Here is a 13637-nt window from a genome sequence, read left to right on the forward strand (position 1 = left end):
GAGGCTGAGGAAGGAGGATCACTTGAGCCCCCAAATTTAGGGCCAACATAGGAAACATAACTAGACCCTCCCTCTTTAAAAAACAAAACCCCCAAGCAAATAAACAAACAAAACCTTTGTGCCTTGTCCTTTTACTGAATAAATTTTGGGGAGGTTAAAAACAAAGTGTGTGTATTTATTTGTATACAAATTCTTGGTTACAGTTTGTGTAAATGGATTATAGCTTGTGAAGTTACAAAAGTTTTCTGTAATGAATGACTAGATAATGCTTGAAACAAATGTTACTTTTTTAGGAAGAATCATAGAAGTGTTAAGTTTTAAGAGTTAAAAATCTCAAATGTTCAAAATGATAAATTTCATCTTTTCTATTTTTGTTTGTGAGCTATATTATGACATTCCGAAATTTCAGCTTACTTTAAAAATTACAAGGGAAAAGAAATGGATATTCTAAATTATATTTTTTCAAACAGCAAATTCCTACAGTAAAATACCATTTCCATTCTTTCATTAATGTGCATCTGTTTTTTGTCAATAAGACATCTTCGTCTCTGATAAATATTACAATTGGAGTACAAGTCAAGGCTGTTTTTAGGTTGTACTTTATTGTATTAAAAAGACTGCAGTAGTCAGTGTCATGGGCTTATCGCTTTTACTCCTTCCCATTGATATTTCACCATAGCTGTGATGTTTTTCCTTTTCCATATATATTCAGAAGCTAAACTGAACAGTACATTGACTTTTGTTGTTTAAATCTATTGAGCCTTTAATAAAGATATTTTTGTGTTCACTGTGGTAATGTATATAGTCTGATTCACTGTCTTTGTATCGATTAATTTGATTTTATGGTGATGGGATTATTGTGTGGTAACTGCATTAAGGAGGAATGGATTTGATTGACTTTGTGTCCATTTTTATCTATGTTACTTTCATGTTTTATTTAAAAGCATTTCTTGACTAAGATAAGTTAAGTGGTATGATTTGTCTTTTACACATTTATATAATTGAAGTTAGCAATGTGGTAAAATCTGTAATTGAAATAAAATGCTTCAGAATGATGACATAAACCTGTTTCTTGCCCTGAAAACAAGTGTCATTTATAATAATTTAATGGTTTGGAAGATATATTTTGTTCTTATGGTGAAGTGAAGGCTTATCCACTTTTTATCAATTAAAGTGCTTTACTTTGTCTAATATAGTCCAGTTAATGTTAGAGGTTCATTGGGCTTAGGTAAATGGTGAGTAAAGATACTGAGATATCTCTGGTATTAATGATTTGATTAATGGGTTGATGTTTTAGGCAAGGTGATGATTTAATGGAGAGGATCCTTCTAGAAGTGTATGGTTATTTATATTTACAAATTCTGTAAAAATAAGACTCAAAGAACCTTATTTTAGTTAGAGGTTTTGCCATGGATCATATCTAACGTGTCTTTTGACTGGATGGCTTCTGTCTTCATTATTGCCATCAAATGCGTGCTCAATGCTAATTATAGCTGGGCATAGTGGCATATGCCTGTTATCCCAGTGACTGGGGAGGTGAGGCAGGAGGATCAGATTGCAGGTGCAAAGCCAGCTCAGTAACTTAGTGAGACCCTGTCTCCAAAAAAAAAAAAAAAAAAAAAGAAGGGCTGGGGATGTAGTTCAGAGGTTAAGCTTCTCTGGGTTCAATCCCTGATATCAAAACACAAACAAACAAAAAACTAATTTTCTTAGAAACATACACACACACACACACAGTGTAGGGTTATAAAAATGATAGGAATGGGATTGTTTTTATTTTGAAATAAATATAAAAATGGAAAAAATGTAGAAATGACATGAAATCTATATACACAATTTCATTTGTTATGAGGATTGTAAGTTAAAACTGATACAATTTTTGATAAGCTTAAATCTTTATTCATTCATGTATTTATTTATTTTTATGCAGTGCTGAGGATCAAACCCAGTGCCTCACACATGCTAGGCAAGCACTCTGCCACTGAGCTACAGCCCTAGCCCGGATACCATTTTTCACTTATCAATATCTGAGAAACTCAAAAGCTTGCAAAATATTGTATTTTTATTTGTTAGTTTTGAAATAATCGTAGGCACAGTAAGTTGCAGATCTGTCCACATGCTTTTCACCCCACTTCCTCCCACTTTATCTGAATGGTGACATCATCATGTCTTACATCATCATGTCTTATAATATCTTACATCTCTATAGTGCAGTATCAAAATTGGAAATTGGCAATGGCACATTACTATTAACTAGGTTATAGAGCATTTATTTAGCTTGTTCATTTGTACATAGATGTGGGTGTTTATAATTGTATTTTTGTTTTTGTTGTGCTAGGGATTTAACTAGCATCTTTTATATGCCAGGCAAGTCCTGTACACAGTTATATTCCCAGCCCAGTTCTATAAATGTTTATCCCTTGAACAGTTTCATGTAACCACCAGGATAATTAAGATATGAATCTGTTCCATCCATAGTTACCTCTTTGTATTTAAGCCATCCTTCATTCCACCATATCCCTTTCTCCATGAAAACACCATAAGTGTGTTCTCCAACTCTAAAAGTTTTGTGATTTTTTTAAAGAATGTTCTATAAATGAAATGTCATATAGCATATGACATTTTATTTCTCATGTCATTATTGACATTCTTTAGGGATATTTTTATCTGGCATAGAATTAACAGCTTTCCTACTAGAGAGGGTTTTACTTGAATTGTTTAGAAAGTGAAAACATAAGCATGCCAGTGTTCTCTGTCAAATAGTAAAGTTGATAAGGAATGAGCAGGCACAGTATACCTTCCTGGTAAGCTGAAATTACAGTTCATCTTGTGGCCAGTTGAAGAACAGAGAGGAAGATATTGATGAAATATGAACAGAATCTCAGAGGCATTTGGGCCAGCACTATATAAGCTGGCATGTTGCTATAGTTTGGATATGAGGTATCCCCCAATAGCTCACTTGTGAGACACTGCAACAAGGTTTGGAGGACGAATGATTGGGTTGTAGCCTTAACCCAATCAGTGAATAATTCCCTGATAGGATTATCTGAGTGGTGACTGGAGGCAGGTGGGTTGTGGCTGGAGGAGGTGGGAATTGGAGCATGGCTATGAGTATATATTTGTATCTGACAGTGGAGACTTCTCCCTCTGCTTTCTGATAATGATGTGAGCTGCTTCCTTCTGCCACACTTTCTCCCCATGATGTTCAGCCTCACCTTGAGCCCCGAGGAGTGGAGCTGGCCTTTTATGGACTAAGATCTTTGAAACTGTGAGCCCTCAAATAAACTTTTCCTCCTCTATAATTGTTCTAGTCGGGTCTTTTAGTCACAGCAGTGAAAAAGCTGACTAAAACACATGTGTATTTGGAATCTCAGAAAGAGATTAGAAAGGGGCAGAAAAAATATTTGAAGAAAGAGTATAGATACACATGTTTTTCTTCATTTAATTTCTTTAATATTTGGAGGAGTCCTTAAGGAACTAATCATAAAATTATTTCAGTTGTTAGGACAATAGGTGAAAGTGCAAATGAATAGGGAGTAAATTCAGTTACATTGTAGCAGGCAGGTATATTTTGCTAGAATTCACTCAATGTCAACAGGAAGCAGATGATAGGTTAAGATTCATGTTGTAAACCACTCAACTACCACTAAGAAGTTACTTAAAAAAACTAGCAGAGAGGGGCTGGGGATGTGGCTCAAGCGGTAGCGCGCTCGCCTGGCATGCGTGCGGCCCGGGTTCGATCCTCAGCACCACATACCAACAAAGATGTTGTGTCCGCCGAGAATTAAAAAAATAAATATTAAAAATTCTCTCTCTCTCTCTCTCTCTCTCTCTCTCTCTCTCTCTCTCTCTCTCTCTCCTCTCTCTCTCTTTAAAAAAAAATTAGCAGAGGAATTAAAATATAATACTAAATATTTTTTTAAAAATCAGAGGAACAGTGTCAATTGTAAATGGAGTCAAGTTGTAAAGCAGTGTCTGACCAGACCAATGTTAGATTTAAAGAAAATATTGTTAGAAAATAAAAGGATGACAAAAGTATATTATGCAAATGATAATAATAAATAGAATTGGAATGGGTATTTAATATCCACCAAAAGACTTCCAGTGAAAAATATAAAAAGGGACTTTTCATAATGATAGATGGTCACTATAATACATTTAGTAAAACATTTATGAATATATTGACACCTAAGTTAGAACCCCAACAAACATTAATCAAAATCTGACAGATTTGAAAGAAGAAATCACAGTTCAAAATCATAATACTTGACTCTAAATAATTGATAGATGAACCACACATAAAAGTAGTAATGACTCAGAAGATTTGATTAACACTGTTAACCAACTTGACCTAATTACTCTACCCCAAGCCTGTTCTTTTCCAGAGTACCTAGAACATTATATGATATGACATATTTTCCTGGCCATAAAATAAATGTGAATTTCTTTAAATGGATAAAATTATGCAAAATAGGTTTTCTAAGCACAATGGAAATCAATAACATAATTAAATTAAGCAACTCTCCAAGTATTTGGTAAAGAAATGACACATTTGTAAAAAACTGATAGGCCAAAATAAGAAGCGTGATGACATTAGAAAGTATTTTGAATTGAATAAAAGTAGAACATACTGAAAATTATGGATGACAGGTATGATATCTCCTGGAGCAAAATTTATAGCTTTAAATACTTATATTAGGAGAGAAAAATTGTCTAAAACTAATTATTTTTGCTTTCCTCTTAAGAAATTACACAAAGAAGGGCAGATTATAGCCAGTGTGAAAAAAAATGAGGCAGCTATCAAAATTTTTATGGAAATCAATCAATGAATAGTAAAATATTGGAGAAAATCCACAATTGTTTTTATTTTGTTTCATTCTTGTTTTTTCCTGTAGTACGTAGCATGGAACCCAGGGGTACTCTACCACTATGCTATACCCCCAGCCTTTTGTTTGTTTTTTAGTTTTTAGTTTTGAGACAAGAATTTCACTAAGTTGCCCCGGCTGGCCTCAAACTTTTTTAAAAAATTATTTAGTTTTTAGTTATAGGTGGACACAATATCTTTATTTTACTTTATGTGTTGCTGAGGATCAAACCCAGTACCTCACGCATGATAGCCAAGCACTCTACCTCTGAGCCACCACCCCAGCCTCTGGCCTCAAACTTAATTCTCCTTTGTCAGCTTCCCTCGTTAGCTGGTGTTTTAGGCATTTGCCATAGCTATAGTTGGTTCTTTGAAAAATAACATCATTGATACATTTGTAGCTAGACTGGATTTGAGGTTCTAGCCAGAGCAGTAAGATAAGTAATTTTTAAGAATAAAAATTAGAATTATGACATTTCAGACATTTTTATGTGATAGCTTGTTTTGATGGTTTAATACTATATAAATATAATATATAATACTATATGAATTATAAAGTTAAAATGAGTGGCTTTTATCATATGTAAATTGTATTAGTGTAAAGCTTTCACAAACAAAAGTACTATCCCAATACTTACAGGTTTTTTTGTCCAAATTTGCAAGTAAAGTAACTGATCTGGTCATTTACTGTGTCTTTCAGGGCTTGAATAGTATTTGGTTTATGCTTCCAGCATCTAGCAGGTTATTTGACATGTAATGCTTGACTCTACTAGCAATTTTGAAAGAAAAAAATGAATATTGCCTTGGTAGGACTATTTTTTAGTTTGCTGAGAATTGTATTTTCTATGTCTAAATATTGTGATCCAATATATTTTTAATATTTATTTTTTGGATTTAATATTTAATATTTATTTTTTATTTTTATGTGGTGCTGAGGGTCGAACCCAGTGCCCCATGCATGCCAGGCAAGCAGTCTACCACTGAGCCACAACTCCAGCCCTGTGATCCAATATTTTGACAAGTTTTTTCCTTGCACATTTGATAGGCAAAAACATTTCTTTTAAAATTGTTGTTCAGTGGGAATGGTGGTGCATGTCTCTAATCCCAGTGACTTGGGGGGCTGAGGTAGGAGTGTCACAAGTTTGAGGCCAGCTTGAACAAGTTAGCGAGGCCCTAAGCAACTTAATGAGACCCTGACTCAAAATAAAAAATAAAAAGAACTGGGGATGACGGGCATAGTGGTGCACACCTGTAATCCCAGCAGCTCAGGAGGTTGAGGCAGGAGGATTATGAGTTTAAAGCCAGCTTTAGCAATTTAGTGAGACCATAAGTAACTCAGTGAGCCCCTGTCTCTAAATAAAATACAAAACAGGGCTGGGGATGTGGCTCAGTGGTTGACTGCCCCTGAGTTCAATGCCCAGTACCAAAAAAAAAAAAAAGGACTGGGGATATAGCTCAGTGGTAAAGAGCCCCTGGGTTCAATACCCAGTCCAAAAAAAATGAAAAATAAAATTATTGTTCAGTGCACTAGTGGTGGGACATACTTTATAGATTGTAAATTATATTTCAATGTATCTATAAAATTAAGGGAAAATAATAAATCACATTGGGGATGTAAACCTACCTCTTCTATTGTTTTTGTGCTTTTTTATGTGTTATCTTAGTAGTATAATATTTTCAAAGAACTCCTTGTCCATCTATAAGTAAGTAATAAAGTTGACATTTTTGTACTTTAAAATAAAAAATTTTATTTGGTAATTATTTGTTTATTTGAATTTTACTTAAGCTATATATTTTTTCTGTTCTCGTGTTCTATTCTAATTTTTAATTCTAATGGAAAAATTTTTTCCAGCAGTCTATAAAGATAAAAAGTATATTTTATGTCCTTGAGTAAAGCTATATTTGATTATATTTTGTTAAAGACTTGAAATTACTTGATTTTGGCTTTTTGCCCCTTCATGTGTAATTGAAGAAATACTTGCCTGTGTCCTTTACACTCAGGTCAACTGTTTTTAGAATATATATGCCTATCTTCTAGGGGCATGTTTTATCTTCTCATTTCTTAAGTGGAATTCTCATATTGATAAGAATAATTTTCCAAAATAGTGGAAGTAAGCTATTTGGTTAGGGATATTGAGATGTAGCTATTTATAGTCTTCAAGCTCAGTTATTGTTTAGAAAATATTAACCTCCTTTTGTCTTTCTTTCTTTTCTGAAGGTGCTAGTGAGTGAAGATTCTGACAGTGATGGCATTGTGGCCCACTTTCCTGCCCACGAGAAGCCAGTGTGCTGTATGGCTTTTAATACAAGTGGTAAGTTTTTATTTTGCCATTTATTTCATGAGTTTTCCAGCCAAGTATTTTGGAAATGGAAAATACAAAATATGGAATATGACTTTTCTCCATGTTGTCAGTGTATATCAGAAATGTTAGTTGTCCTCAGTATATTGAATGAATGAATTTCTTTACAACTTATAACCAGTCAAAGAATAATAGTTTCACTCCCAGTAAAGTGATGATTAAATTGCAGTGGTAGATAAACAGTGTTATTGAGTTGCATTGATTTTTTTCCACATATTTTTATGGTCCATTATTTAGTTGTACATAATGATTAGATTTTTTGTTACATATTCATACTTGGGCACAATATAACAATATAGTTGGCCAATATCGTACCCCCAAACTTTCCTCTCCCTTCCCTTCTTCTACCCAAGGTTCCCTTTCCTTTACTGATTTCCCTTTGATTTTCATGAGATCTGCCCCATATTTCTTTTCCTTTTTCCCACATATGAGAGAAAACATAGGAGCCTTGATCTTCCGAGTTGCCTTATTTTGCTTGACATAATGGTCTCAAGTTCCATGCATTTTCCTGCAAATGACATGATTTCCTTTTTCTTTATGACTGATTAAAAGTCCATTGTGTATATATACTACATTTTCTTTATCCATTCATTTGTTGATGGACACCTAGGCTGGTTCCGTAGTTTGGCTATTGTGAATTGTGCTGCTATAAACATGGGTATACGTTTATTACTTTAGTACGATGATTTTAGTTCCTTTAAACCAGAGGGACTTTACCACTGAGCTACATCTACAGTCTCTTTTTTTATTTTTTGTTTTGAATTATGGTCTTGATAAATTGCTTAGGGCCTTGCTACATTGCTGAGATTGGTTTTGAATTTGTAAGCCTCTTGGCTCAGACTCCCAGGTTGCTGGCCACCACACCCAGCTAAAGTCTTTAGGATAAATACTGAGGAATGGTATAGCTGGGTTGTATGATGGTTCCATACCAAGTCTTTTGAGGAACCTTCATACTGATTTTCATAGTGGTTGTACTAATTTACAATCTCACCAATAGTGTAAAAGTGTTTCTTTTTCTCCACATCCTTTCCAGCATTTATTATTGTCTAAATTCTTGATGACTGCCATTTTGACTGGTGGGGCATGAAATCTTAGTGTGGTTTTGATTTGCATTTCCCTAATTGCTAATGATATTGAACATTTTTTTAATATAATTATTGGCTGTATGTGTTTCTTCTTTTGAGAAGTGTCTTAAATTTCGTTTGCCCAGTTATTAATTAGGTTATTTGCTTTTTCAGCATTAAGTTTTTTGAGTTCTTTATACATTTTAGATATTAATCCTTTGTCAGAAGAGTAGCTAGAAAAGATCTTCTCCCATTCTGTGGGTTCTCTCTTTACATTCCTAGTTGCTTCCTTGAGTTTTTGTATTATTATTATGACAAAAGCTTCAAGTATTCTAAATCAGAATGTTAATGTATGTGAATGGCATTTTCTTTGTAACTTGAAAGTGTTTTTTTAACTTATAAGCTCATTTACTTTTATTTTCCTATTGTATTGCATATGCTCTTAGTTTTTCTGGTTTTCTAAAAATATTTGATAAAAACTAGTATTATAGCACTATATGTGGAGTGCCCTGTTACTTTTCATTTTTTATTATGAAAAGATGGAAAAATGAAATAAAAAAGTAGTACAACAGTCATACAGTCATACATGTACCACTACCATCTAGATTCAACAGGTGTTCACATTTATATTTCTCTGTGTGTGTAAGCACAAGCACATGTGTTTTCCTGAAATTTCCGAACATGTCATATACACTAATATTTCATCCAGTTTCATTTAATCATGCATTTCTTAAAAAGGACCTTTTCCTATATAATCAGTATTATAGCTCAGAAAAATAACACTTTATATTGTCCAATGTAATTCATGATTTAAAATTTCCCAAAAATATTTACTGTAACTACTTCAAACCATGGTGTAAGGTTTGCTCCTTACATTATAGGTCTCTTTAAATTCCTTTTAATATAGCATATAGCTTGTGCCTTTTTCTTTTTCCTTTTTTTTTTTTTTTTTTTTTTTTTGGTGGTACTGGGGATGCAGCCCAGGACCTGTGAATGCTAGCCAAGCAGTCTTTACCACTGAGTTACATCCCTAGCCTCTTTATTTATTTATTTATTTATTTATGCACTGTCCAAAGCATTTGTGTTATTAAAAATCTGGATTTATCCTAGTTTTTCATTATAATGTTTTGACAATTCCTGTATTTCTTCTGCCAACTGGAAGTTAGTCTAGAAAAGCTTAAAGCTATTTAGTCTTCTTTGTTTATTTTTAAACTTCCTAAGAACTTCCATGTCCAACTTTTTATCCCAATAGGAAACATACCAGGTCATGTCCCTATTTCTGTTTCATCATTTAGAAAAGTTGGTGACCATCAAATGACTACATACATTTGAGATAGGGTTTTTTTCCTTGTGGAAATTAGCAAGTATTCTATGGAGAGTTATTTTGACCTCAGTTCTAAAACTTTTAAATTAATAGTTCTATTACATTAAAGGTCGAAAAATGATGTTTCTAATTCTATCATATTCCTGCATTTACTTATGCTAGTCTTCTATAAAGAAAGAATTACCTTATCAAGCAGGAATTTACCACAGTTCTCCAATATATTTAGACTGATAAATTCCTTATTTTTTCGTTTTTTTAGCTATCAGTTTGTTTGGTTTTTTTTTTTTTTTTAGTAAGCTTGTTAAGCAGTTGGTAATACATCTAGTTTTGAGAAATGAGGTATTTTTAAAATACTTTGTTTCTAAGTAAATGATAAAATTGCTCTTTTGCTTTCATGGCTGATATAGTATTTAAAAATTTATAGTCTTTTCAGATCTTATCCATTTGGTTGATGTATCTGAGGAGCCTACCATTTTTATCTTATCTCTCAGAAATGATCATATCACTTAAAATTGATGGGAAAGATTCTTTATTTTCCCCTTCTTTTTTTAAAATAATGAATGCTGGTAAGAGAGTAATATAGAGTACTTTGAATAATATTCGTTCTAATAACTCAATTAGTAATTTTTTATGGAGAACAATTTTTTAGTGATTGGTGATCGTAGGATTGATTTAATTAATAAAGACAAAGATTTATTGAAATTGAACGTTGTGAGAATTCAGTTAAATTTAAAGAAACATTCTGGAAGTTATGTCACAGCACTCCAGTTGGGGTAACCAGTATGACTTATTTTTTTTTTTGAAAGAGAGAGAGAATATTTTTTTTAATATTTATTTTTTTAGTTTTCAGTGGACACAACATCTTTGTTTGTATGTGGTGCTGAGGATCGAACCCGGGCCTCATGCATGCCAGGCGAGTGCGCTACTGCTTGAGCCACATCTCCAGCCCCATGACTTATTTTTATATTCATCCATTAGGTCAAATTGCCTTTGTATTAGTGTATATTTCAGATGCCACTTCAAGTGCTTTTTGTCATTTGGAGATACATTTTTCCTCTTCATGACTTTGTATTATATGAAGAACATATCAATTAATGTAAAGAATTTCATAGTCATCACTATCATTGTCATTGATTTTCCATTAAAAATTGTTTCATTTTTTTGAAGTGCATGTTGCCATTTGGTGTTGACCTCCCATATTTGTGTTTATATAAGATTGTTAAAAATATTTAGAACTATTTTCCATTTTCCTAGAGTGCTATGTTTAGGAGTATGATGTAGTTTATTTTGTGATAATTATTTGTTTAAATGCTTCTTTCCTTTATAAACCTCTGTCTTCCTCCCAGTTAGGGATCAGATGTTGTTTATCTTTTTTTTTTTTAAGATAGTAAATTATTTATTTATTTACATATACCTTTTGTGCCTTGCATGGATCTCAGTGTATTAAGAAAGTTATTGAATGTGTTAATTTGAAACCATTCCCAACTCTGAACACTTGGCTTTCTGGTAGGCATGGTATTCCCTGTTATGAAAATAAAGCTAATAAATCAATCAATACTTTATTTTTCTCCCCCACCCCCTCAGTTTTCTGTTGATATTTTGATGAAAGAATCCTAGAGCTATTTTGGAATTTATTTTGAGATGGCTCATAGTGTCTATAGAGTTTTCTCATATTGATTGTATATAATTGTTTTATAAAACAATTTATGAATTTATATATCATTGGAAGTAACCTCAAAATAGGCTACTGACTCATAGATGCCTGTTAATTGAGTTAATACATGGCAATTTCAAAAAACAGCAGTTTTTTCATTGAGTATTAGCATTAGCTATATCTTTGATCTTACCAGCAACAAAAATAGTGAATATTTTCATATAACTTCACTTTTGTTATGCAATTATCGGAATATTGAATATGCTTCAAAATTATTATAGAACCTACATATATCATTATGCACGTACATACACACACATACATACACATATATCTATATGTTTCATTTTGTTTGTGTTATTAAGGATGGTGCTTAGAGCCTCCCACATGCTAGACAGGCTAGCTACATCCCCAGCCCTGATAAATTTTTAACATCTCATGTAGTTTGTCTTTTAAATAAATATTATTTTGGGAAAGTTGTCCTTAGGCTTCATATATTGTGAAAGCAGCCCATGGTGGTGAAATGGTTAAAATTACCTCATCAAAAGTGTTGAAGCTTGCCAGGCATGCTGGCGCACACCAGTAATCCCAGTGACTTGGGAGGCTGAGGCAGGAGGATTGAGAGTTCAAAGCCAGCCTCAGCAAAAGCAAGGTGCTAAGCAATTCGGTGAGAACCTGTCTCCAAATAAAGAACACAAAAATAGGGCTGGGGATGTGACTCAGTGGTTGAGTGCTCCTGATCAATACCCGGTACCCCGTCCCCTCCGGGCCAAAAAAGTGCTGAAACTTGAGTTGGGTGTGGTGGTGTACGCTTGTAATCCGAGGAGGAGAATTTTGAGCTTGAGACCAACCTGGGCAGTTTACCAGGATCTTGCCTCCAAATTTTAAAAAATCAAAGAGCTAAGGATGTAGCATAGTGGTAGAGTGCCCCTGGGTTCAATCTACAGTAAAAGACAAAACCAAAAAACCAAAAAAACAAGTGTTGAAGCTTGATATGGTTTTACCCATTTCAATTGAACACATTGAAAGGCAGATCATATTGCCTGGCTAGGAATTGGTAATTCAGTTAATAAAAGACAGTTCCAATTTATGCAACCTGCTGGTGAGATACAAATATGTAAGTAGAGCCTTAAGGAAGGAAAATCCTAAATGCAGTATCGACAAAGTACTAGTAGATAAGTAAATATGAACCTGGTTTTGGGGAGAGTTCTTCAAAAGGAAATTAGTGCTAAGTTCAAACTAAAAGATGATTAGTTGGGAAATAATTATCTGTGCCTTTATACAAGTAAGTACTGATTGAATGAGTGAGGAAGAGAAAACGGGGTACATTTGAAATATATTATACAGCACATTCTATACAATGGACTCATGAATCCGTTATGTAGGAGATAGGTTTTTTAAATAGGTGTTTCAGTAACATTCTAGTTTTGTAAATTAAACATCTGTGGTAAATGGAGGGTTTATAACTCAAATCACTCACATAGTTGCTTTGTATAATGCTTAATAGAAGCTGGTAAGTAGAGAATTTTATTTAGTTGTTTGCAGTTCATCTGAATTGTGTTTAGCTTTGTGTATTATTGCTCTTCAAAATAGTGAACTGGTATTTCTTGATTAGGAGCAAGGGTATAGAAAATATTAAGTTATTAGTTATTTGGCAATCTTAAGTTGGTTTTTTTTTTAAAGCAAGTGTTATACCCCGTTTCTCACAAAGAACCATAGGGTTTTGTCATGATTCTTCTTAGATCTTATCATTAATTGGTGTCTTATTTTTCTTATTTCTCATTTTCTTTGTTTATTTTCTTGAATTGAGATGTGTGTTCATACATGGTGTGTCTTAGCAATATGGTCACATGGCTATTACAAATGCATAGACACTTCAGTAATTGTGATTTTTTTTGGTCTATTACAGTTTCAAAAATATTTTTGAGAGTTAAAGTGATATATTTTGTATCACTTTCCATTTAAGTTCTCTCCTATAAATTTACTAAAGTGATCAAAGAATGTGATGTTACAAAATGATGTATTTTTCCCTCATTGACTGAATTATATTTCTTACATAATATTCTGAGCTTTTATTAATTGGTGTTTTGTACAAGGGTATTCAATTTAAGTTGGCCTTAATGCAGTACTTAGAGATTTTTTACTTTAATTTAGATAATTTGAAATATACCTTGTAGATTTTCCAGTAACATAGTCTAGTACTATATGTTTTTCTAATTTATTTATACCAACATGTTTTAATTATGCTAACCCTCTAATAATCCTTGACATTTAACATTGGTAAATGGCATTTTCATGGGATATATAATGTGGTAATAGCAATAGTGCTTGTTAGAATATCTTTCTGGATGTTTATATAAACAAACAAAAA

At 33.0% G+C, this 13637-nt stretch overlaps 1 protein-coding gene across 6 annotated transcripts in view; it reads left to right on the forward strand.

Annotated features, from left to right (window-relative positions):
* Positions 1-13637, forward strand: part of BCAS3 (BCAS3 microtubule associated cell migration factor) — a 633828-nt gene that overhangs the window by 191224 nt on the left and 428967 nt on the right. For all 6 annotated transcript variants that reach the window (XM_081270282.1, XM_081270287.1, XM_081270285.1 and 3 more), the window contains exon 13: positions 7083-7176. In XM_081270282.1, coding sequence (XP_081126408.1) covers positions 7083-7176 — 94 coding nt within the window. The remainder of the gene's footprint in view (positions 1-7082; positions 7177-13637) is intronic.

Source organism: Spermophilus citellus (assembly GCF_964194105.1).
Source record: "Spermophilus citellus genome assembly, chromosome: 17".
NCBI classification, from domain to species: domain Eukaryota; kingdom Metazoa; phylum Chordata; class Mammalia; order Rodentia; family Sciuridae; genus Spermophilus; species Spermophilus citellus.